General features: G+C 28.7%; 3 protein-coding genes and 1 long non-coding RNA gene across 8 annotated transcripts; 2 read left to right on the top strand and 2 right to left on the bottom strand.

The window, feature by feature from the left end:
• Positions 1-3269: 3269 nt before the first annotated feature.
• Positions 3270-5540, top strand: LOC141537145 (uncharacterized). Of its 3 annotated transcripts, XR_012480877.1 has the most exons (5): positions 3283-3397; positions 3504-4124; positions 4266-4468; positions 5026-5150; positions 5241-5540. It is a non-coding gene; the product is annotated as an uncharacterized LOC141537145 (long non-coding RNA). The 3 variants fall into 3 exon arrangements; XR_012480876.1 differs by having other exon boundaries at positions 3270-3397; positions 5026-5540; XR_012480875.1 differs by having other exon boundaries at positions 3355-3397; positions 4266-5150.
• On the bottom strand, positions 5240-6424 carry LOC141537144 (2-oxoglutarate dehydrogenase-like, mitochondrial). 2 transcript variants are annotated; one of them, XR_012480874.1, is made up of 4 exons: positions 6250-6390; positions 6053-6172; positions 5787-5958; positions 5240-5340 (listed from the first exon to the last, which is right to left on the bottom strand). XR_012480874.1 is itself a non-coding variant. In XM_074257985.1 (4 exons), the coding sequence occupies exons 1-4, from the start codon at positions 6365-6367 to the stop codon at positions 5261-5263; spliced, it is 456 nt and encodes a 151-aa protein (XP_074114086.1). In that variant the 5' UTR covers positions 6368-6424; the 3' UTR covers positions 5240-5260. The 2 variants fall into 2 exon arrangements, 1 of the variants encoding a protein (XP_074114086.1); XM_074257985.1 differs by having other exon boundaries at positions 6284-6424.
• Positions 6425-7388: 964 nt separating this feature from the next.
• Positions 7389-12526, top strand: Mrps30 (mitochondrial ribosomal protein S30). Its single transcript, XM_074257976.1, has 4 exons — positions 7389-7987; positions 11109-11707; positions 11788-12181; positions 12258-12526. Exons 1-4 carry the CDS (start codon positions 7533-7535, stop codon positions 12463-12465), a joined length of 1656 nt encoding a protein of 551 aa, XP_074114077.1. The 5' UTR covers positions 7389-7532; the 3' UTR covers positions 12466-12526.
• On the bottom strand, positions 12281-16895 carry LOC141537140 (lysosomal acid glucosylceramidase-like). Of its 2 annotated transcripts, XM_074257978.1 has the most exons (6): positions 16802-16895; positions 16424-16739; positions 15563-16346; positions 12996-13270; positions 12515-12640; positions 12281-12415 (listed from the first exon to the last, which is right to left on the bottom strand). In XM_074257978.1, exons 1-5 carry the CDS (start codon positions 16845-16847, stop codon positions 12538-12540), a joined length of 1524 nt encoding a protein of 507 aa, XP_074114079.1. In that variant the 5' UTR covers positions 16848-16895; the 3' UTR covers positions 12281-12415; positions 12515-12537. The 2 variants fall into 2 exon arrangements, with proteins under 2 accessions (XP_074114079.1, XP_074114078.1); XM_074257977.1 differs by lacking the exons at positions 12281-12415; positions 12515-12640 and having other exon boundaries at positions 12647-13270.
• Positions 16896-27011: the final 10116 nt, after the last annotated feature.

Genomic DNA, 27011 nt, shown 5'->3' with positions numbered 1-27011 from the left:
CGGTCTTCAAATGGAAAAGGATCTTTTTGTCTTTGATTATCGATATCTCAGCAACCAATGATCGCACAGAAAGTTAAAGGTGGGTTTCAAGAACTTGAATGAATTCCCCTTAACGACTGTCCATTGTTTTTTCGAAAAAAAAGTTTTTCTTTCCGTCACATGAATTTGAAAATGCAACAAAAAAAGGGCTTTTAGTGGTTTTTTGGAAAATCAAGCGCTGGATCGAAAATATTGAGGAAACCACTAATGTTAAATATGCCTTTTACAGTTCAATATGTCCACAAAAACCCTACAAAGAATCAAATTAATCCAGCCAGCCGTTTTTTTGTTTCACTTGATCGAATTTTTGAAAAATTAAAGGATCACGTTTTTTGCTCTGAAAAGCTCATAATTTTTAAAAATGAGAAAAAAATGGTTTTTTCGAGCTTTTTCCACATTTTCGTTCCAAAAGTGCTTAAATTTTCAAAAAAAAAAAAATTTTTTAAAAAAATTTTCAAAAAAAAAAAATTTTTTCGAAAAAATTTATACTAAAATGATTAGGCAGTTATGAACTTCAATAAATTTGTGATGAATAATTCTGGAGCAATAAATTAGCTAAGACGACACAGGTAAGTAATTGACTAGCAAAATTACGAATATATACGTGAACAGGTGTTAACAAAACGGCATTTGATATGGACAATTCAGTGCCATCCATGCCAACGACATTCCGATCAATTATTCACCATAATTATTTTTATTTTCTTAAACAATCGAGGCATCAATAATATGTAATTTTAATAAATAATAGATATCATGTAAACCAACACATCCAAAGTAAATGATGTTTTATTCTAGGCAAATTGTGGTTATAAATAAGTGCAATATAATTCATACCCGTGTATATATATAGCGACTACTCGACATTTTATTTAAAAACTTTCATTTTTGATATAAAATTCCCTGCCATCCGTGCCAAAAGCGTGTCTGACTTGTAATTAAATTGAACCTCTGGCTTAATATAAGTCAAATTTAATTTTCAATTCCACTTGGGGCTATTGGTGCTTGTAAATTGTTGGAAAATAATTTACACAGCTTTATTTATAACAAATATTCGGAATTTTAATTGTTAAATAAAATTTTTGATATAAAATTCTCTGCCATCCGTGCCAAGAGCTTGTCTGACTTGTAATTCTATTGAGCACTCGACTGTGTATCAGTAAAATTTAATTTTCAATTCCACTCTGGGCTATTGGTGCTTGTAAATTGGTGGAAAATAATTTACACAGCTTTATTTATAGCAAATATCCGGAATTTAATTTGTTAAATAAAATATTCGATATAAAATTCTCTGCCATCCGTGCCAAGAGCTTGTCTGACTTGTAATTAAATTGAACCTTCAGCTTTATATAAGTAAAATTTAATTTTCAATTTCACTCTGGGCTATTGGTTCCTAAAAAGTTGGCGGAATATAATACACACAGCTTTATTTATAACAAATACTGATTTCTATTCATTAAATTAAATTTTCGATGCGAAATCCTGTGCCATCCGTGCCAAGAGATTGCCGAACTTTTAATTTTAATGATCACTCGGCTGAATATTAGTAAAATTCAATTTTTAATGAGTTTCTCGTGCTAATTGTGCTTCTCAGTTGGGGGATATAATTCACACGCTTTTAATTATAACAAATACTCGGGATTGTATTTATTAAATTTGATTTTCACAATGACATTTCGTGCCATCCGTGTCAAGAGATTGCTCGACTTGTAGTCTTATTGAGTACTCTGCTGGATACCGGTAAAATTTAATTTTCAATGAGTTACATCGTTTTATTTTTGCTTATAAATTCGTGGAATAATATTCATACGCCTTTATTTGTAACACATACTCAGCAGCTGATTGATAATATTGAATTTATTATATATTATTTCGAGCTATCTGTGGCAAGGTGGACCGCGGTAGTTATTAATATTTTTACTTTTAATAAAAAGTACCAAGCCAACTATATTTTATCTTTAATGAAACAACGAATTAAAGTTCTTATGTGTAGATGGGTTCACCAGATTTATGTACCTGCTCTTACTCTTTTTCAAAATCTTTGCAGAGTATCGACCATATTTATATTTCTTTTACTAGATTATCGGGCCGACCTTGCCTTGTGGTTTATTTTACATAGTCTAAAAACTTTTCTCTTTTTTTGTCAATAGTAATTTTTGTAATTTTCTTTTACTTTATAAAAAAAGCTCAATTTAGATTAATTATTCTTACCTTAATAGAAAACACGTGTTTATTGTAGATTGTAACTATTGGAGCATTATTTGTTGTAAATTATTTAATTTATACACCCACTTTTTTACTTGCAAATAGGAAAGGTCTTTGAAAAATCTAATTAAAGAAATTTTATTGAAATCTCCTTTAATGTTCATAAAATTGTACACTTTAAACATCACAAAAGGATATTTTAAAATTTCATAATTACATTATTTTATATGTTTGTAAAAAATATTAATAAATAATATTTTCTTCATCACCGATTTCGGTAACCTGTTGACTATTGTTATTATTATTATTATTATTATTTATTTATTTATTTATTTCATATTGTTACTATTATCATTATTATTATTATTATTATTACTAGTATAATTTGTATTATTTGTATTTGTGTTATTATTATTATTATTGCAATTTTTTGCACTCCAATTTTATTCATAAATATTTTTTTTTTCACACTACTGTTAAACCACTGTTAAATTATTTATTGCACAATTATTTCTAAATTCTGTAAATAAATGATATATATTTTATTTCACAATTAGTAAAATCATTTATTGGAGTATAATATTCCTCGAGCAATAGAGCACTTATTAGCTGCATTATGAATGTAAAACATATACGTTCACTATGAGCCCTGTAATGCTATGAAAAATTATTTAAGGCAAAAATGCCCATGTATGCGCCATCTATTAGATTAATGCTACATCAATTAGAACGGCCTGTTTTATCTATTTTTTTAGCAATAAGCTTAGTCGCTAGTAGGTAGCACTGCTTAACATTTTTAACCATCATAAACGCCCCTTTATGATTCTCTATAGGATATCTTTAGTACAGCAGGTTCACCAACCTTACAATTCATAAGTTCCTTATACCTTCTGCATTTTGTCCCTCCCTCGCAAATTTTTTGTATGTTAATTATTGCTCTCATGAAAATTCATATTAATTAATAGTTTTTCGAGTTTTTCGATCATAACCGTGACGTGATGTATGTATGGAGTTTGGAGAGATAATAAATAAAATACTCCAATTTATACATTAGTATTACTTAAAAAAATTTTTGTAACATTTTACTATAAGTGATTGATTACAGTAAATAAACAAACATTAATAGTTTCTTTTGAGAAAGTTAGTTTGAAATGTTGGTAATATTGATATAATAATATTGTAAATAGCATAATACTCTTCTTTTATTTACTTGCGCAATTTTAATGAAAAATATATATATATTTTTTTTTTTTTTTAAGGCAATGGAATATATTTCATTACATTTTTTTTTAATGAAAGACTTCAGTGATTCAATTCAAAATGAATTTCGTAGAGCAACTATGACATATTTCTTTGGTAATTTTGTCACTACGTGCTTCCACAATTTTTTACTCAAAATTGCTTGATCAGTTTTAATTAATTGTATGTCACAGCAATATTATGCATTTATTAAATAAAATAGTTTACTTGCGTTCGAAATTTTAATCATAAAAGATCAGTTTTTAATTCGAAATAGAAGTTTTATCCAAAGCTAAAATATATTTATATATGGATGTATAAATATATTGGCAATAATAACTTTATTTTTATTAATTAATAATCTTAATATAATTAATTAATTAAAAATTAATTTTTTTTATTGTAAAGTTCCCTGATTAAAAATATTGATTGAAAAGTATTGGGAATCAGTCACCCTATGTGAACTGTATATCTATATATACATGAAAAAGAATTGAAATTATTCAAAAGTATTCTAATTTCATCCTTTTCAATCAATATTTTTAACCAGGGTTCTATGTACAATTTTAATGTAGCTTAACTTAGTTATTCTTTATTTGGGATTAATCATCAGTTTAAATTATGAAAGTTTCATTCATTATGTAAGTATATTATATTTACATTTAATTAACTAAAGATTAAAAAATATGTTAAACATTGATGAATCAACTACAAATAAAAAAAAGATTAGAAACTTACGATAAATTAATTTTAATTTTAATTGTTATTTTTTTTTCATCTAGGTACGCTACTGAAGATTATATTCAAATGAGAGGTTTTTTTATGTCTGCTTATACAAGTCAACGTTTGATTATCCTTCAAGCAATTGGCCTTGAACAAATCATTACATGTTATATTTAGTGACATTTCAGGTAAATTATTCCCCGATATCACAGACTATTTTAAGAGAAAAACTCAATTTGTTTACTGGCTGTTATTTTGGTAGGTATTTGTAAATTTTCATACAATAATAATAAATAAATAATATCTAAAAAACTAAAAAACCATTTATCGAAATGAACGACAGTAGTATTAACGCATGGGAATGTTAAGTACATAAATGCGGTCGTATTTCACAGGGTTTCTATCATATGAAAAGAGTTACAAGTAAACACAAATTTAAACTATTAAGATAAATAAACCGGGTCAAGTGTTAATTTCATTAATCTTAATTAGGGTATAGAGCTCGATAATAATTTAATTAAAGTGGTTGCTATTAAGGAGATAAGAAAATTTTTAATGACCGATCAGCATTAAAGTTTATTATCAATCCTGAAATTGAGTACTTAATTTGACTATAGCTTTTGATATGAAATAAACATTATAAAATAAAAAGCTTGAAATTATATATAAATAATGAAAATCAAAATATAATTACCTGAAATTTCTTACGCTAATCGATATTATTATTTCTTATTATATAAAAAAAATTTAATTTTAATGTTATTTAGTTTTTTAATCATATTCAAAAAAAAAATAATTACAAGAATAATTTTCAGGTAGATAAAATAAGTCAACAAGTTTTATTAATTTTTAATTTTTTTCGATAATATTGTTTTATGTATTTAATCAAGACGGTCGTTGTTCAAAGATTAGCAAAGTCATAAACAGCAATTGGTATTTATAAGGTGACATTTTTACATAAAAAAAAAACATTTTATTAAGTTTTTGTTAATTGAAAATTCTATTTGCTTATTATAATATCTTGATATTCATAGCAAATCCAGATGTCGAGTATTTAAACGAAATTCTCTTCGGAAATATCATGGAAATGTCTTATGTAACATCCAAGATAACCTCTTTTGGAAAAAAGCAGCTCTTCGATTTGATCCACACCCATAAAAAGAAAATAATAATAAAAATTATTATTATTATTATTATAAATTAGCACAAATGCATTAAAAAAGAATGAAAAATATGTGTTAGAAAAACATATAATTGAATACAAAAATAGACATAACCTTAAAATATGAAAAAAAAAAAATTTAATTAATAAATAAATAAAATTATTGATATAACTGGTAGAAAATTTACCTTGACTTAAGAAAAAAAAAATTTTATCAGGAAAACAATAAATTTCTTGAAAATCAAAAAATTTTTAGTTTTAAAAAAAACTCTTTGCTAATTTTTTTTTTTTAACTCAAAAATTTATTTTTTTTCTTGCGAGTAATTTTGGTTCAGGAATTTTTGTCTTCAATCTAGCTAGTATTGTTATCAGTGTAATAATAAAAAAAAAAAAAAATGATCAAAAGTTACTTTTTTACCTTCTCCGTCCCCACAATAAAATTGCTCGGCATCCGTTTTTCCTTGAACGACGGGATCAACAGCTTCTAAATGAGATGGATTAATGACGACAACCAGATGGATGTTCTTGCTTATTACACGATTCAAACGTTCAATGTAAGTTTCCAAGTGGTACTTAACATCTTCAGAACCCTAATAATAATAAATGTTTGTTGATTTTAATTAACCCATCATTCAATTTGTATTACTAATTAAATTTAGAGATTATTATAATTTTAAGACTTACGTAATCGGCTGCATCCAATGCTGCGAACTGCGTAAATATTTGATTTAACGGTTTACGACAGATATTATGACCATTTTCGGACCAAGAATGCTTCAAAACCGGTGGCACGTGTAAGACGAACTAAAATTAAACGTTTTTCATCGTTAGTAATTTCTATAATTCCAGGAATCTCCATTTTTCGATAAATTCAGTTATACTGCTTCAACGAGTTGATGAACATGAATTCTATACTAATGTGTCCGCAGTAAGCACTTTCCAGACGGCGGGGAATAACACGATGAATGTTGTCGATGAAAGGTTAAACACACAGTCCATATTGGTTTCCTCAAGTATGTATTATTGGAGAACAAATTTAGGTGCCCCTTTGCGGAAAGCGTAATGTATATGTACTGCATCGGTTCTCATAATACCAAGGGGATCCAAATCAGGTACTAAATTACCCCGGACCTAATAAGATCAAATGATAGCTTGTGCAGCTAAATGGTTGTTGACAATTTGTTTATTTACAGGATCTTGACCGACTTGAGAGCTAGCTCCCAGATATAAAAAAACCTGAATGAAAAAAAAAATAAATTAAATATTAAAGTATATTTTTCATAATATTTAAAGTTTTTGTAACTAAAAATTATGATTTAACAAATATTTACCAATTGTTTACAAGTTGTAATAGTTAACTTATCTTTTTTTTACTACCCTGCTGTCATTCATACTGAAAACATTAAACACTATAAGTGCGCATGCGTTTTAAATTTGTTCGTACGCATGCGCCAAACGCATCGTTCTCCCACTCATGGCGTCATCATTTAATGGCTATTCAAACAGTAATAATAACAATTCTTCCCTTCGCCGGATTCTTACTGCGCGACTCTAATGATGTGACGTCATCATAGCCTCAAGATGGCCATTTAAATTGTAATTATTAATTTCAATAAATTATGAATAAATAAAAGTTACTATCAAATAAAATTGACCAATATCGAAAGAACGAATCGGGAGCAATTTATTAAGTTGAAAAAATATTGAAAAAAACATAAATTCTCTGAGATATAAATAAAATAATTTTTGTAATTTAGATTGCAAATAATTATTTAATTACTGGAGCAATTACGGATTATGATAGAGCATTTTGGGAGCAATTTTTCCAAATTTGGTTGAAGAAATTCCATAGAATTTCCACGCTAACTTAATTGCGGTCAAGCTATTGTATTGAGCTATTGTACATAAGTACTTTTTGCTCATTTAGTGCTTTTGTTGAACACCAGGGCGCGTCACTTCTGACAGATATGCTGCCTCTACAGTTAGTTCTCGGTCCCTATAGCTATAGCCCGGCTTAAAATGTTGTCACATGCTCGAAGTTGTAAACTACATGAATAAGGTTATCTGTCTCTAAATATATTTAATATTTTGATCACATCTATTAGTTAATTAGAATAATAGCAGTTAAATTAAATTATTCAAGTTATAGGAAAATATTTCAAGAATGTTATTGATAAAAGTACATTCTAAATTACGAATTAATTGTTTGCTACAAGTTATAAGCAGTCGACATTTGCAAACTAAAACATCAAACATTAGTGATGTTGTTGAAAATCCAATGTATCCTCCAATTGTTGATACTTCATTTGTTGCGAAGTGGAGAAGAAAGCATGATCTTTGGCATGAACAAGTAAAACAAGTTCCCACTATAGAAGAAAAATGTTTGAAACTTAATATGCCTCGTTACTGGGGATTTAAATGTCTTATGATAAACGAAGGTAGTGTTTATTATAATGAGTTACCTCAAGCGCAATATATTACTCGAACGTATATTCCTCAAGAGTCATCCTTGCCTGTTTACTATGATAATTTAATATCGACTGAAAAATTGAATAGTTTAACAGAAAACCTGAAAGAATTAATTGAACAAGGAGTCGCTTTTGAATTAGCCGGCCGCAAGTATGTATCTAATTCTGTTATGTTTATATTGATATTTTGGTTTGAATGACACTACTGAAAAATATTCCTGACATTAAATAATTATTTGTAATTATTAGCATGTTTCATTTTTAGTCTACTTATCTGAAAAACTGATAGTTTTCAACTAAATTTATTCAGTAGCTGACGAGTTGCATATTTTAAAAATCTGATTTCATTGAAAATAAGCTTATTACAATACATTCACTTAATGCAGTTCGATTGTTACAAAAAACTCTTAAATAAACATATTTCAAAACATTTCTAATACTACAAAACAGTTTTATTAATTTTTTATTTTGTAGTGAGAATAACTTATGAGCTTCAGAGACTAAAAGTGGATTTTTCAATTGAAATTCGACAAAAATAAACATTTACTATAAACATCCTCTCTATTATATAAGCTCTGGACTTTAATCGTCAGAATTGAAAACAAAAAGCCATCAGTGACATATCTGTTCGGCACAGTAGAGATTCAACCTTTGATTTTTTTTTTTTTTAACTGATTCCATAAAAATTTGTAATTAAATGATATTCAATGACTCGCAAATTAGTTGTCATCTGTGATCGTTAAATTACTATGTTGGATTAAAAAAAAATCAACATTATAATGGAATTAATTTTTTAATGTTCTAAAAATTTGTCATTCATCAACTATTTTACTGTAAACATGTATTATTATAATACTGATTCGATTTGAGAAATTGTTTCCGACGATTTCACGATTAAATGATTCAATTTTGATTTTCTTAGCGGCCATTAATGGACTTTTTTTGGGAAAAAAAAGACTAATCAAATTTTTTTATCAATCAGTACAGTAATCTAGACATATTTCATGACAAATTTTTTTTTAAGTTTTCTTTTTGCGATTTTTCAAAGTCTATTACGTCTAATCGGTCAATATTTTCAAAAATTTTTCGGTTATTATTTACAAGTAGGGTCAATCCCATTTTGGGCCATAACCAGGTGAAAAATTAACATTTTCAAATTTTTGTTTTTTTTTATTCTGCTTGTTTTTACGGCGCATTTATGATGAAAAATGTCGTGAAAGAAAAAAATAAAGATTTCGATAGCTTTTTGTCTTCAAAAGTTGGAAGAAATTTCGGCTCATGTTTTTGGATAAAATTTCTATTTTATCTTTTTTGATGTTTCTGATATATGTTTAAAATATATATATAATAATGTTTTCTGTGAAAAGGAAAAGATAAAAAAAAATACAAATACGTTCTAGGTTGTAATTGCATGTTTTGTTTTTTTTTCTGTGAGAAATCGAACTTTTCAAATTAAATAAATATCATTTAACTTGAAGTCTGCTGTGGCAGTGTTACTTAACTTATTTATTATTCTTTCTTATTTTTTTAATTTCTAAAGCTTGTCTGTGATTGGTCAATTTACATTTTGAATAACTCAAAAACTATTGAAAATATCGAAAAGCGACTAAGGAACTTTATTCTTAGAATCGACTCCTCTATCTACAGTTTTCCGCTGTGAAGGTCATTCTGAATCACCCTGTATATATATATATATATATATATATATATATATATATATATATATATATATATATCCGTATCAGTAAATTTGTTCTACCGACGTGCATGACAGCTGATGCTGGCGCACAGTCAGTGCGCATGATCAGTTTAAAATACTGCGCGAAACTTGAAATGCAAATATGAATAAAAAAAAAAAACAAAATCAAAATAGAAATTGTATTTAAAAAGTTATATAAAAAAGTTAGCAATCATACAAAAAATAGTAAATTGTAAAAGTAACATTTAAATAAAAAAAAAGAAAAGTACTATTTAAAATAGAATTAAAAAAACAATATGGTGTGTGTACTTATGTATACGCGTCAGAAGTTACACTTCTTTGGCATAAGAAAAAATATTTCAAAGAAAAAAAAATGCAAAAATGATCGAAGAAAAATATTGAAAACAATCGAAAAGGTTTTATTATAGTAAAAATTTAGCGATACCGTATAATTTTAAAATCATCAATTATCACATGAATTTAATTCAACATTATTTAAGATTTTTCTGAATAAATTAATTTTGGAGATGCTAAGTATCAATAGTTTATAATTGATAATTATAAAACATTTTAGATGCTTATTTAAAATTTATGTTTCTTAGAAAATAGTTCATTATTTATTATTTAACCTAGTGATAATATCTTCATCATTAATATTTTTTCAAAAATAATATTAATTACATGAATTACATGAATTACATCCAAATATTGTAGTACAAAACTAGATTTTGTTTCCAATAAAATTCTAGAAAACTATGAAAATGGTCTATAATATAAATTTTAAAAAATATGGATAGAATTACTAGATTCGACAAAATGATCAAGTTTGTATTAAAGAATTATGAACTCAATAAAAAGATACCTAAATATAATAGTTACTACAATATTTATATTTTAGTTCAAATATTTTAATTTTTAGTTAATCAAAAACTGAAATATTTAATTGACCATTTTTTAGAATTGATTATTAATATAAATAATATATTTCATATTAAATGGTATTTCTATCGAATTCGAAAATAACAACGTTTCGTTGGATACCTTGCAACTAGCCTGTTTATGAGTTAACTTAGTCAGTAAAAGAAATCTATATTTTTAATTCACAAATTTCACTCAATTCCAAACGCGCAAAAAAAAGTATAACTTCTAAAATATTTTTTCACAACATTAACAATTTTTTTTTTTATTTATCGAACGAATAAGCATTATGAGTCGTGCACTTTTAGATTTGCCAAACTTTTTTTTTCAATTAATTATCACTTATTCTCAGAAGTAAATCAAAATTGAAACTATAAATTTATTTCTGACTATTTTTATAATTAACAGCATTCTGACTTCACTCAATTTATAAATCCGTTAAAACCAGAAAAATACACTCTTAATTATGATTTCAAAATTGGGAAAAGATATTAAAATGATTTTTTTTTTAATTTCGTACGGTTTTCTTTCAATTTTTACACGATTATTATTCATATGAGTACTCTTTTCTCAGACCTAAAAAATGTGTAAATTTTTTTTTATCTTGATTTTTTTCCAATAGCGTATGATATATTAATTTTTATTTATTACTTAGCCGAACCTTGGAACAAAAAAGTAAAACTTACGAAGATTCACGTAAAGTTGATGACCTCATTGGAACCGTTGTGTCCAAGCAAGTTAACCGATTAATGTTATCAGTATTAGCTCAAGATTATCCTCATTTACTAGATGTTCAAATAGATCATGACCCTAGAATAGAAGCAGCTTGGTTTTTTGGTGGCATTAATACAACTAATGAAGTGAAGATATCATTAAGAAAAAATCACTGCAAAGAAGCTCTGAATGAACCGATTGATCGAAAATTTCAATATCTGGGAACACCAATATTACAACTCCGTCACCATTATCCCTTAAACGAATTAATACCTGTATCTGAATGTGAGAACCCACAGTTTCAAGTTCCAGAAGTTAAATTTGACCCCAGAACATATGGAAAATCTCTTAAACGACGTCATATTACTTCATTACCTGGATTCTGGCCAGGAGATTCATGTGAATTTGGTTATATTTCTTACCATAAACGTGGATATTTATTGGGTAGATCAAAAGAATTTAATGATGAAGTAGATGCACTCAAAACACACGCAATTTTTAGTAATTATGGTTGGCTTTTATCCCAAGCTAGTCATTTAGGTAACTTTTATTTTTGTTGTATTCTTACTACTAATACTGTTCATTAATAATATTAACTGATTGTTATTGATTATTGTTAGGATTTTCAACATTCAATGACATTACTTATCCATTGGTTAACCAGATGATTATAACTAATGGTCAATATTGGTCATTTAGTGCTTATCAGTTGAATACAATTATTTTTAATCAATCGTACGCTGACAAAAATCCAAAAAGAAATATATGTTGGATTACTGATCCTATCAAGTTATATGAAAGAATCGAAAATAATAAATTAGTAGAATTCAATGATGTGGTTATAAAAAATTTGATTAAATTTTATATAAACGTTCCTCATGAAAAAAATGGTATTAATATGAAACCATACTTGGGCATGGAAGAACAAAAAGTGGCAGATATAAAAGATGATGATAAAAGAATTTGGCTGGAAAAAAGATACAAACACTTGATGTCATCAAGACCAAGACACAGGTATTTATTAGTATTGAAAAATACTTAACAAAATTTGTGAGCAGTTTTTTTAATTTTTTTTTTTTTTTTACAACAGGCGGATGCCCGAGCTGTTTCTTTGGCAAAGAATTTACAAGCATATGTTTAAAACTCGACCTATGGATAAAAAACGTACCCCCTATGATTATGGTATTAATCCATTTATACGTAGATTGGATAATCATTGTCCAGATTATATACCAAAAGCTTTGAGACCTGATGATGGGAGAAAAGTTAAATTTGCTAAAACTTATTATCCTAAGTAAAATATCAATAATCGTGATTATAAGAATAGATTTTTATGAATAAAAATACCTGAAAATTGTTTATTCTCTTCTTCATTTCCTATAAATAATTGTCTGGATAGTTTGTTGTGAAACTTTTGAGTTGATATTTCCTTTATTTGGATCAACGATGGTGACATTTTTAGATTGATTATCCCTAAGAAACGTGATACGTAAATTTTTAAAGTATATAAGGTATTTGACACCAAATCGACTACTTTTAAACCTCTTTTGATTAGAAATTTTTTTATTTTTTCGGAAAAGCGTTTTTCAGAATTCCATAAAATCTTTTTAATTTACGTAGAAAAAAGTTACTATTTTTCAGAATAGTTGAGTAAAATGTTGCCAAAAATTCTGAGAACCAATTTTAGTGAGATGGATAAAAATGATAAAATATCAGTAAAATTAAAAGAATTTGTGTATAAATAAAAGTGGTTGAGCTGGCGTGAAACGACCTAGAAGTCACTGATAATTTCGAACATCTTTTTAAAAATGAATTTGTAAGTACATACATGTTGTAAAGCACTATAACAATAGTATCATCTGGTGTAATAAAAGCAACAGATCTAATGTCAATGTGAGGGCTAAGATCAATTCGAGTAGATCCTCGTGGAATAAATTTACTGAAATGTGCGATTGCATAATACATAGGTTGTTTATAAAATTCATCTTTCTTGGAATTTACAATGATTGGAGAATCGACGAAATTTCCAGCCCAATTAGGACCACCTTCTTCGTTTAATACAAGATTCCAATCCACCCATCCAGTGACCCAATGATTTAAATCCTACGGTTTACTTTGATAAAAAAATTACCACTTCATATTCTAGCTTATATCAGAATAAATCGTTATTTTTCATTTTTTACGTACTACATAAAAAACAGGGTATAAAAAAGACATTTGATTACAGATGAGTGCTTCTCTTAACAATTCAGAGTCTTTTCAACTAACCCAATCTTTTATTAAATTTGTGGTTATATTTAGTGAGTAAATTAAACAAAACTCAGTATTGCACGACTCATGATGCGAAGCATCAGAGAGTGTTTTACGATCGAAAAATTTGTTTTGCCTCATTTCGGCAACTATTTTTATTATTATAGTCTTGTTAGTTCATGGAATCAATATATTTTGCCTACGATTGTCAAGATAATTTAATGAAGATTAAATTGACACTTTTCAAAAATTGATTTAATGCACTAGAAACGGAGAAAAACATCAAAATAGGTCAAAAAATTTTCCTGTCTGTCATGTATGAAACTCTGAAAACACTGTAACTTGCGACAAAATGCATTTATTGAGTTGAATTATTTTTTTTTAATTCTTTGAAAGAATTTTAGGTCACCGAATGCGAATGGCTAGGTAATTCAGTGTCGTTTATGTACAATGAATAAAATAAAACAAAATCCAGAAGACTGTGTATCTAGATACACATGTATATTGTGTACATTTATCCAACTAGAGGCGCTTGCGTATTATCGGGCTATTTTAGCTGTTTTATATATTTTTTTCACATTATTTATTTTATTAATAGTTCATAATTGGATGAGCATTATGAGTCGTGCACTTTTGGATTTTCCAAACTTTTGAAAATTTTCAAAAATCGGGAAGTTATTGGTTTTACCTCGTTTTTCGAAAATCGAGCTTTCATCAGATCTTGACGTTTTGAGGTCTTAGGAAGCTTCTTTGAACATTTTTGTGACGATGTCCCTATGTCTGCATGTATGTATGTATGTATGTATGTATGTATGTATGTATGTATGTATGTATGTATGTATGTATGTATGTATGTATGTATGTATGTATGTATGTATGTATGTATGTATGTATGTATGTATGTATGTATGTATGTATGTATGTATGTATGTATGTATGTATGCATGCATGTATATATTTATGTATGTATGCATGTATGTATATATTTATGTATGTATGCATGTATGTATATATTTATGTATTTGTGTGTATGTGATCCTCTTATAACTTTTGAACGGCTTGACCGATTCCATCGCGGTTGGCGCCATTCGAAAGGGCTTGACCAAACTTAGATTTGAATAAAGTTTGAATCGATTCAAACCAGTAGATTTTGAGAAATCTCAAACAAACTACGAAAAAAATTTTTTTCAAATGTGGTTTTTTTTGGAATAACTTTTAAACGCCTCTACTGATCAATTCTAAAAACTAATTAGCTCTTAACATAAAAAAAACCACGTCGAACGCTGCCAGCTGGATCAAAATCGATTGATTCGGTCGTGAGTTATCGTTGTCGGAAGAAAACCGAAAAAAGAGTTTTATTGGAACTACTTTGAAATTTCTAGTTCAATTAATTTGAACTTGAAAATTCTTTGTGAAGCTCAAAGAACTGCGACAAATGCCGCCAACTGCGTGAAAACTGGTTTATTTATTCAAAAGTTATTGCGGTTTGAAAATTCAAAATGTAGTGTTTTATCAAGCTTCTATTAGATTTTTGAGTTTGGAGAGCTCAAAATGACTCAAAAATTATATTCTAAAGTTCAAAGAGCTCAAAAACGTAAGAAGTGAAATTTTGAAAGCTTAAGTATGGATCATAAGAGGGAAGTTGCAGGGATGACCTTTAGGGTCAATCGTTTTCCTAATTTTTTTTTTAGGTATGTAAAAATTGAAATGTTTTGAAATAATGTGTATCGACTACTCTTATCGGGTCAAATGATCAATAATTTGTCCAAAATACAGTGGGTTATTGCTATTACTTTTAATAACGAGAAAATATCAATTACTTTACGAATTTTTTCAAGCGTTTTGAGCTCAACTATAGCGGGCAGTTCTAAGTACGGCCTGCAGAGTCAACTGTTTCTCGGACTTTTTTTTTTTCAGTTTTCCAATCTTAGAAAGTATAATAGGAAAAGTGAGTCCTTACCTGATGAATTTTATTTTGATAAGTTCGATGAAGCATTTTTAAATATAGACTATAGCCTCTGTTAAATGTCTTTTTTATATTATGAGAAAAATTTTTCGTTATTTTTGATGAAAAGTAAGAAGTGATTTTACTGAATTCATTCTGATATGTTATATAGATATAAAATTAAAAAATATAAGTTTTACATCTATGATGCTTGTGATATATCTTTCACCTCGTTGCCAAGATCCTAATCGAACTTTTGGAATGTCCCATGATGCACTTCCAGTACACGCTTCTGTCATAAGAAGAAACTTGTTTGGAAATGCAGAATGAGTTCGATCATATAAATCAATTGAAAAATAATTATCCATGTACCAGTGGGTAGCAATACCAGCAATATATTTGTCAATTTCATTGCTATACTCATACATTGCTTGAATGTACCAAGGCAAATCAAACCGCTGATCATCTAATGCTAAAATAATTGTTTCATTCGATGTCGAATTATTTATAGTTGGTCCTAAATTATTAATAACCCATGGTGTTACTGTATTAGGAGTCCAACCCATATCATTAAATTTGACTAATTCTGGTACAAAAGCATTTGCAGGTTCATTCCCTGTAGATATAGCCCAAATTTTTAGACCTCTAATTTTATAAAGTTCCAAAAATTTAACTAAATATTCAGCATATATTTGATAGTGCTGTTGTTTTAAAAATCCTAAAAATCCAGTATAATTATTATTTGTTTTCATCCACGGGGGTGCCGTCCATGAAGCAGCTATAAAATTCAATTCATTATTCATTTCAAGAGCTCTCTTCATAAATGGTATCTTGTAATCTGTATCCTCTTTTGTTAATGAAAAATTTTTCAATGAAATATCTTCCGGAGTGTCGTCGAGCGTATAAGGCCTTGTAGAAAAATCAGTACCTCCAACCGGAACGCGGCCTAAATTATATTTGCTTCCACCTTCATCAAAATATGATCTAAAAATGAAATTGTTTTTTAGATATATTGAACTGAAGAAAGTTTACCAATTTATTGTCATATACAATATACTGACTGCAATAATTTTTCTTGAGTTGAATTACTGAGACTCTTGATATTTATTCCAGCAGAATCAGTAAACGCACCTCCAAAGCCGTGAATAGTTTGATATTTTTTTTCAAGTTGTAAATAAAGTTTTATATCGTTTTCCATCATTGTATCGAAATAGTCAAGTCTTGATTGTAATCGTTGACCACTCTTACTAGATTCGTATATTCTAAACTGTCTATTATGAGGTAGTTGTAATATTACTGAGTCACAATATGTAGCATTGCATACACAAACATTACTATCATCTCCGAAATTCCGAGGTACACAGTCTTTAGCAGATACTAAATAGCAAATATTAAAGCGAATGAATTTATCTTATCTATAATTTTTTAAATTAACTTACTTATAATACTGGTGTATAAAATAATCAAGAGAATAATTTCTGCCATGATGAGCTATAGAGATTACACGTCTACTACATGGAATGTTGAAATTTCATCACTCTTATAGAATAACTATAGTTAGTTCAGTAAATGCTTGGATATTTTTAACTTAAAATACTTGAATATATTCATAATTATTTTGCTTATCAAAATGTCACTTGAAAAATATTTACCTATCATGCATCAGGATGACGCAACAATTTTTTTCTAAATATAATACACATTGTAGTTAATTATTAAATTTAAAATTCAAAAAGCAAAATTATCTAATCTGTTATTTTAATATAATATGTGCTTAAAATTTTCTACGAAAAAATGAGTCGAATCTATAAATTCGATCTTATCTGAAATAATTGGAATGATTGAAGAAGTTTTAGTACTTTGAGGTAGTTTTGTTTCAATAATGTCAAAAAGTTTTGGATTATAATCGCTGAAAGAATAGAGAGGCTTGTAGCAAAATGAGCCGGCATATTTGCTCAGAACTGTACCCATGTGGGCGTTACACATGCTACAGTAATCACATGTACGGATACGTAAAACTTTTAACATTTTAATAAGTTGTTAAATGGCAACGTTGCTTATCTCTACGAGTTGAAGTATTGAACGCTGACTTAACGTACAGTATAGATCGATAAATGTTCTTCACCTGATATGAGGCTGGACTTTTACAAGATGTTTACTTTGGATTGTAAGCATTCAAAATTTTTGTAATAAGTATTTGAATTAAAAAGATACCTAGAATGATGTTTCAACATGCGATCTTCTGCATTGATTTATTAGTGTATGTCGATTCATTGTTTCTTTTTTAATTTTTAACTCAGAAAAATAAAGATTTTAAAAAATTGGGAAATTGTTGATTTCAGTTCTATTTTAGAAAATAATGCAATTTTCATCAAGGGAATTCTGAAATTATATAACTTAAAAGGTCTAGAATTTCTCCGATGGTAACCAATTAATATACAAAGTAGATACAAATTATAAAAGAAATAACTCGGAATGTTTACCATTTATAGTGAGCAAGTTCCATATTCACATGTAATTTTCAATTTAATTAAAAAACATGAAATTTGAATTAAAGAAAGTAAATAAACTCCCAATGCGTAAAGGAAAATTGTGTGATAATAATAATAATTCTCATTTTTACTTCGGTTTATTTTGGGCATATTTTTACAAGGCTGAGTAGATGGTGGTTGTCGCTTAGCGACTGTGCCGCCGTCTTGTGGGTATACTGTACGTATTGGACCTCAGCGCATCTATTTCAATAAATTATTATCAACACACATATTATCAACGTTTTTCTTATAATCACATCTTTATTTTTTACACTTTCAAATTTTTGCACATAACTTATTCTCAATGCGGCTGTGGACCGACTTGTGCTTTCTGTACTGCATTTACCTTATTCCTCACCCCTTTCGATCGGTTGTTGGAATAATGGCGATGGGAAAACCACAGAGAAAATCTATGCCAGTACAGATCAGCTACCGGAGTGACCCCCGACGGTTGGTGTCGGAACTATTCGAACAACCGTCGGGACTCGAACCCTCGCCTCACGACATGATGTGCGAACGAACCAACGGAATAATGACAGTCCGCTCGGCCATCATGCCTCTGGAAAATTATATAATTTTGCGGAAAAAATGATCAGACCTGACCATGCCTGTTCATGTATGATCAGGTCTGAAATTGGACCTGATCAGGCATGTTCATGTATGACCAGGCCTGAAATTAGTCCTGATCAGATCTGTTCATGCCTGCTCATGTCTGCTCATGTCTGTTCATCCCTGTTCATGTCTGCAGCGTTAAATACACTCAGACCTGATCGGACCTGTCTATGCTTGTTCATGTTTGTCCATGCCTTGTAACGTCCATATTTTCTAATTTAAATAAACTAAGTAATCTAAATCCCCCTCTCGAAATTTGCCCGCCGGAGTCCAGGATCATAAACGGGGATTGCGTCTAAAATAACTAAATGTAAACAAAACACTTCATTTCGTATAAATTAAAGAAAAAGAAAACCTATTTATTGGTCTGATCATGTTTGAAACGAAAATGCGACTCTTTTGAAAAAGCCCACTCGTTTTCTTTGGTCACCCCTTAATTTATTTAGAGCGCCACTGGATTTTTAGACACAGTATCCAGAAACTGGACCAGTGCATGGAGTAAGTTCTACAGGGTCGTGAGAGATTGCTGGAAAGAAAACAGAAATCATCAAAGAAACTCATTTTTCAAGAAATTTTATTTAACCCACCCCATTACAATAATATTCCCCTTACAATTAATTAACACTTAAGATTAAGTCCTATTCCCGTTGGGACGGTTTCCTATCAAAGTTCCTAATCCCGACGATCCCCTCTTATGGAGCGACCATACCGCGGTGTCTATCATAATTACTTATTCCCGACGGTACCCTCTTATGGAGCGACCATACCGCGGTTTCTATCATAGTTTCTTATTCCCGACGATACCCTCTTATGGAGCGACCATACCGCGATTTCTAATCATTTTCCATATTTCCATATTTTCCATATTATCATTCAAACACATTAATTAAAAATTCCATACTTTATTAATTATTTTCTAAGACTATTGTTTACTTTTATTTTTCAAGTTAAATCTGATTAGTAAATTTTCTAAATCCAAATTAAATTTCAACTATTAAATTTTCTCTTGAATAAATTTTCCATTCCTTCCTAATCCAAATTCCTATAGCGATTAATTTCCTTTTTAAAATTCTTAACTAATTTACTGCCGTGGTCTTAATAATACAACAATAAATATTTAATACTAAGAGGTCTTCGTATCTCGTATTAATAGATTAAAATTTGACGACAGAGGTCTTAATAATCTGCCGACAAAATATTCGCTACATCCTAGTATCTTACGAATTTATTTTACTTTTGTCGATTTTATTTTCGCCAAATTTTATTATCCCTAATTAAAAAAATCAATTGAAAAAAATTGAAAATGACGAAAAATGAATTCATTTCTATACTTTTAATTCCTGGATTTTTTCGTCGTATCTAGAAAATAAATTCAAATCAATTCTATTCAATCAATAAATACTTTTTCAATTTCTGGCTTCCCGAATTATTAAAAAGAATAGAAATAAATTCACGGGTTTTAATTCTACTGAATTCATTTCAATCGGTAAATACTTTTGAATTTTCAGCATTGCTGAGAATTGAAAAGAATTAACAAATTCGAATTCTTTTTAATTCATTTCTATTGGTAAATAATCCTTAACTTTATTTTGTTTGTACGATTGAAAAAAATTAAAATGAATTAAAAACTTTCAATTTTTTTTAATTCATTTTAATCGGTAAATGATCTCTATTTCTTTCCGCACCTGTAATAGAAAAAAATTAAAAGGAATTCATATCTTTTGATTCTTATCAATTCATTTCTATCGGTAAACAATCCTCAAATTTGTTCTGCTTTTACGCTTGAAAAAAATTAAAATGAATTAAAAACTTTCAATTTCTTTTAATTCATTTTAATCGGTAAATGATCCTTATTTCTTTCCGCACCTGTAATAGAAGAAAATTAAAAGGAATTCATATCTTTTAATTGTTATTAATTCATTTCTATCGGTAAATACTTCATAATTCCTCTCTTTTTTATTGATTGAAAGAAATAAAATTGAATTAAAACTTTTCAATTCTTTCTAATAAATTTCTATCAGTAAATACTCCATAATTTATATTTTTTATTGATTAAAACAAATATAAGTGAATTCAAAATTTTCGATTTTTTTAAATTTATTCCAATCGGTGAATGATCCGTATTTCTTTCCGTAACTGTAATAGTGAAAAATTAAACGGAATTCTTATTTTTTAATTCTTATCAATTCATTTCCATTGCGATATATACTCTATAATTATTTTTTGTCTAAATGATGTACCTGAAGTTCTGAACGTTTTTTATATGTACCTGAAGTTCTGAAAGTTTTTTATGAACGAAAATCAAAAAAAAAATTTTTTTGCTTTTGAGACTGAGAATGATTTTTCAGTTTCAAAATAAGTCAAAGAGCCCGGAAAATAGTATACTGGATTCTCAAAATACCAAAACTACCCCTCCAGCCACCCCTAAGACTTAGACATCTCAAAAAAATAAAAAAAAAATAGTTCAAAGGGTCGTTTGAAGCTGTAATTTTTTTAAAATACTCTTTTTACACCCCCACAGACTACAAAAAATAATCAAGCCGATAACTCCCCCGGAACTACCCTTCGAGCCACCCCAAAGACTTAAAAATTTGAAAAAAAATTTTTAAAAAATAGTTTAAAGGGTCGTTTGAAGCTGCGATTTTTTTTAAATACTCCTCAAACATCCCCACAGAATATAAAAAATAATCAAGCCGATAACTCCCCCGGAACTACCTTTCGAGCCACCCCAAAGACTTAGAAATTTGAAAAAAAATTCAAAAAAAATAGTTCAAAGGGTCGTTTGAAGCTGTAATTTTTTTTAAACACTTCTTCTACACCCCTAAAGAATATAAAAAATAAACAAGCCAATAACTCCTCCGGAACTACCCTTCAAGCCACCCGAACGACTTAAAAATCTGAAAAAAAAATTCAAAAAAACTAGTTCAATGGGTCGTTTGAAGCTGCGATTTTTTTTAAAATACTCCTCAAACACCCCCACAGAATATAAAAAATAATCAAAACAATAACTCCCCCGGAACTACCCCTTTAGCCACCCCAAAGACTTAGAAATTTGAAAAAAATAGTTCAACGGGTCGTTTGAAGCTGCGATTTTTTTTAAACACTCCTTTTACACCCCCACAGACTACAAAAAATAATCAAGCCGATAACTCCCCCGGAACTACCCCTTTATCCACCCTAAAGACTTAGAAATTTGAAAAAAAATAAGAATAAAATAGTTCAACGGGTCGTTTGAAGCTGCGACTTTTTTTAAACACTTCAAGGGTAAAAATTAGTTAGGTCTAATTATATATAATCATGTATAACTATATATAATAATATATAACAATATTTAATTATATATTTTTATTTCTAATTAATTATTTGGTTACTTTTATGGATGACACACACATACACACACAAACACACATACACACACACACACACACACACACACAATTCAATAAAACAATTTTATCCAAATACACACTTGACTCTAATTTACAATCATTTTAAAATCAGCAATACTCTTTATAACATGACGTCCTGGAAATCAAATTTCCCGGTCCCTAAATTTGACTTCGATAAATAATTTAATATAATTTTGGTTGCTTAATGACTAATATCGCAGCAGCTTTTGTTCAACCAAAAATTTAGCGTAATTAAATTTTACACCACTTCCCTGATTAAAAATATTGATTGAAAAGTATTGGGAATCAGTCACCCTATGTGAACTGTATATCTATATATACATGAAAAAGAATTGAAATTATTCAAAAGTATTCTAATTTCATCATTTTCAATCCTTTTCAATCAATATTTTTAACCAGGGTTTACACAAATTTTATCCACTGGAATTTGACAAATTTATTAATCGAAGTTTTTTGAGCAATTTTTCATCTACTGATAAATTTTTACTTTTGTTAATTTTAATAGTTTAATTTACCGGTTGAAAATTTACTTTCTCGGAAATTTATTTCAATTATAATTTTGATTTAAAAATTTTGATAATTTTAATTATTAATTACTATTTTAACTTTTAATTTATTTTAGTTATTGACTTTATTAATTAATTTTAACCTAACTTGAATAGCAATTTATGTCGTTTAATTTTTAATTTCTTGCTCTACTAATGCTCTCTCTAATGCTCTACTGTCTACTCTGTACTCTCAACCATGGTCTGCTCAAAACTACACATAACAACAGCCTGGCTCCTCTCCTCTATTCTGGTTCTAACACACGCAGCTTTAGTCCACCAACAGAGTCCACCAATTCTACGGGAAAGCTATCGCTTCCACACAGCTCAATCGACTGATTTGTCACCCACGCGTCATTTTCTAAGCAAGGGTCACTGCTCAGTCCGCCTTGACATGCGGGTCAGATTCTTTTATTTCTTTCTTTTTTTTTTTTACCATTCTTTTATAGTCTTTTATGAGAATTCGACTCGAGCAAATATTTTATGAATTTATTTCGCTTTCGGTGGAATTTTTAATCTTGTCGATGTTTTACTTCACACGGAATACCTTCGAATGATATGTAAATTGTTTTCTTGGACGTATGTCTTGTGAAATAATATTAAAATTGAGAGCTAAAATTTATTTCAGTGATGAAATTAAAAAAAATAATTATTGAACTAAGTTGGTTATTTTTGGAGGATGTAGTTTGTTGGAAATCATTGATAGAGCGCGCTAGATCGCTCGGTATTCTCGGGGCAGGAGAGTTGAGCTAGATGTCATAAGTTCTAACGAACAAAACAGAAGTCTGTGTCATAAATCATCAATCAACTTTTTTTAATATTTCAAATAATTGCTAACATTTTTCAAAATTCAAAATAAAACTAAATTTATGTATTTTTAATTCTAAGTAAATTTAATTTCAAAAAGACCTCAAAACTTGTAATTAAAATCTTTAAATAGTATTTTTTTTTGCCTTTTAAAATTTACTTAAAACCGATGCATTATATTATTGTAACATTATCACTGTTCATTAACTTCGTACTTTAACCGGTCCAGAGCTGAGAAATCTTATTCTTAGAGTAGAAAGAGTGGAGGAAGGTGCTGCTGAATAATAAATAGTTAATTAACAAGATTGGCCAATATTTATTAACAATAAAAAGGAAAACTTAACAGTATCTTGACTTAAAACAAGTTAACAAAATTCAATCACTCACACATTATCCACACTTAACAATATTCTTATTCTCGACGAGCTCCTTTCGGCGTCTACCCGTCGATTTCTAAACTTACCCTTGCGACTGCGAGTCCACTCTGGAACCACTCTGTTTCCAGAGTCAGAGTGGAATCATACTAGATCCAGAGTGTTTCCAGAGTGGTTTTGTGCCTTTTTTTCAGAGTGAAACCAGATTGAAACCAGACTGTATTCAGAGTGAATACAGAGTGAATACATAGTGAATACAGAGTGAATACAAATTGAATACATAATGGACCCATAGTGAACACATAGAAAATTCAAGATCGATACAGAATGGAATCAACGTGAAGCCAAAGCGGAGCCAGATTGGTTATTCAGTGAAACTATAGTGGAGCCAGAATGAAACCAAAGTGGATACACAGTGGATTCACGATCGATACAGAATGAATTCATAATGGACCCGAAGCGGGTCCAGATTGGTTATCGAGTGAGACCAGAGTGGATGCGGAGTGGAGCCAGAATAAAACCAAAGTGGCGTCGGAGTTGAATCAGAATGCAATCTGAATAAAATTCGATTGGAATCAAAATGGAATGAGAGTAGATAAAGAATAAAACCAGAGTAGAACCAAAGTGAATACAAATTGTTGCAGAGTGAACTTTAATTATTTTCTTAGCAAATCCTTTATGAATTTTGAGTTACTCCAAAGTATTTTTAGATTAAATCCAAAGAATTTTTAGAACGGACCTGTCATGTTTACACTTCAGTATACCTACTGTGAATTTATATCGATCTTGTTTCGTCTGATCAAAATACATATGGTTCAAAACGTTCGTATTGTTACATAATTATTAGTAGATTTCATAAAAATCTAACTATTGCAGCCGTCCTCATGGCGTAACTTTTAAAAAATTTAGCCATTTTCTGACTCAGTTTTTCGAGCTGATTCAGAAAATGTAGTTTGTTCAAAAGTTTATATATATATATATATATATATATATATATATATATATATATATATATATATATATATATGGCCACGTCTAATCATATATAATCAGATTTACTTATGCATTATTATATATGATCATATATAATTATTTTTACTCATATATGTCTGATAAAAAAATGCTTTCGAGAATAACAAATTCATTTCATAAATACATAGAGAAATGGAATAGTACGGTAATGGTTCGTTACAATATTAGGATAATCAATTCATGACAATATTAAATAAAAAAATCGCAGGCGTATGAAGGGCTCGACCTCAAATCTTTTTAGCTGGAAGCCGTCTGGAACGCTGCTCACTCGTCCAAGTCACCAGCATTAATATTGAAAGACATAAATTTATTAGACTTTTAACAACAGAAAGTACTGGTTTTTATAAAAATTTTTGCACTTTCATCAAATTCCGGAATTCAATAGATTTTTGTAAAGTTTAAGAACTTATTAAATTTGATCAAATTCGCAAAGTACAATAAAATTACAAAAAAATTATGTCATTATTAAAAAAAATTAGAAAATAGTCACTGTCCAATAAATTTTTCGGTAATTATTGACAGGCTGTATGTCAGTGTCAAAACAATCGTATTGCCAGTCTAAAAAAAAAAACTTTTTAAGGTCCCAAGAGTATTATCGCAAGATGTTTTGGTCATATATGTTTGATCATTCCAAACCTCATGTATAATCATATATAATCAGACAAAAATTTTTTTTCATCGTGTATACGATACTACTTGACGTACAAGTTCATAGAAATTGACGTGATAATTAATTTGGATATCTAAATCGAAACATTGTCAAGTTTGGTAACTAAATAAAATTGTGTAATATCGTTATAATATTCTGATCGTTTCATTTTGTTTATAATTATTGGACCTACTAATTCTTGAATTTCATTTTTTTCACTGGAAACCGACGAACGAAATGCTACTACGTTGGTCATCATTAATTTTTGACTTCTTTAAACCATAAAATTTGAAAGTAAAGTAACAATGAAAGTGAACTTTGAAGTATTACGACAAATTTATTTTTTACTTTAAACAGAAGTCATTGGAAAATTAATTTTTTCAAGTTGTATATTTTTTTCCCTGTGATTTTTAATGCACAATTATAGACTGTATACATATAGTGAATAGGTTCATGTACGAAAAGCATTTTAAAAAACAGCTGTAGTAAAAACTATGTCATGATTGATATGTAATTTTTTTAAGAGAATTTAGGAGAAAAATTGAAGCATACATTTTTACCGACATATATTACGCATGACTTTATTTTCTTCACCAGATATATTATATATAGACATTTACAATTTTCTGAAACTTACGTTCTATATGATAGGAATTTTATATTTTCTATTTTTGATTTTAAATACAATTTTCGATGCTGATCAACTCATAATTGATATAATAAAGTTTTTATTAAAATAGTTTTAGTGTACGTAAGATTGGGAGAAATCTTTAAATTTGTCAAAGATGAGATGAATAACAACTTTGATTATAAAAACTGATTGAGAAGAATTAATTTTTAATACTCTTTAATCAACATTTTTAAATAGAGATGTGACTAAATAAACAAACTGTTAATGTTGATTAATATATTAATATATATCATTGAAATTATAAAAGGATACGTTTTCCACTATGTAACATCTTATTATGTACATTTATATAATAAAGATGGAAAAAACTTTAAGAAGTATATTAATAATTGATTAATTTTTTCCAATGAAGGTAATTTATTATTTATATTAAATTATTTACACATTCAGATCCCTATGAAGTTTTATCGGATCTGACTTTAGTTTTGCTGTAGTTTTATCTTAATTCATTTCGATTTTATCCGAACTTATTCTAAATTTACTGACAGTTTAATCTAATTTTTAATAACTCCATTGTGACTCATGCAAATTTCACGTTGACTTCACGCTAGTTTAAATCTGAATGAATTCTGATTTGATTATTATTTTACTCTGATTTCATTATAATTTCATGTTGATTCCACTTTGAAGCCATCTTGATTTTATGTAAAATTCACTTTAATTCTAATCTGGTTCCTTTCTGGTATCACTCTGGTTCCACTTCGGTTTCATTCTGGATTCACTTTGATTCCACTCTGGTTCCACTTTAATTACATTCTGAGTCCAATTTGATTCCACTCTAGTTCTAGTCTGGGTCCACTCTGGTTCCACTATAGTTTCATTCTGAGTCCAATCTGATTCCACTCTGGCTTTAGTCCGGGTTCACTTTGGTTTCACTTTAGTTTCATTCTGAGTTCAATTTGATTCTACTCTGGCTTTAGTCTGGGTTCACTCTGGTTCCACTTTAATTTTATTCTGAGTTCACTTTGATTCCACTCTGGCTTTAGTCTGGGTGCACT

Source organism: Cotesia typhae, unplaced genomic scaffold (assembly GCF_013202065.1).
Source record: "Cotesia typhae breed Kobodo isofemale line unplaced genomic scaffold, CoteBio_Ctyphae scaffold_58, whole genome shotgun sequence".
NCBI lineage: Eukaryota > Metazoa > Arthropoda > Insecta > Hymenoptera > Braconidae > Cotesia > Cotesia typhae.
This window is presented reverse-complemented; position numbering and strand designations above follow the sequence as displayed.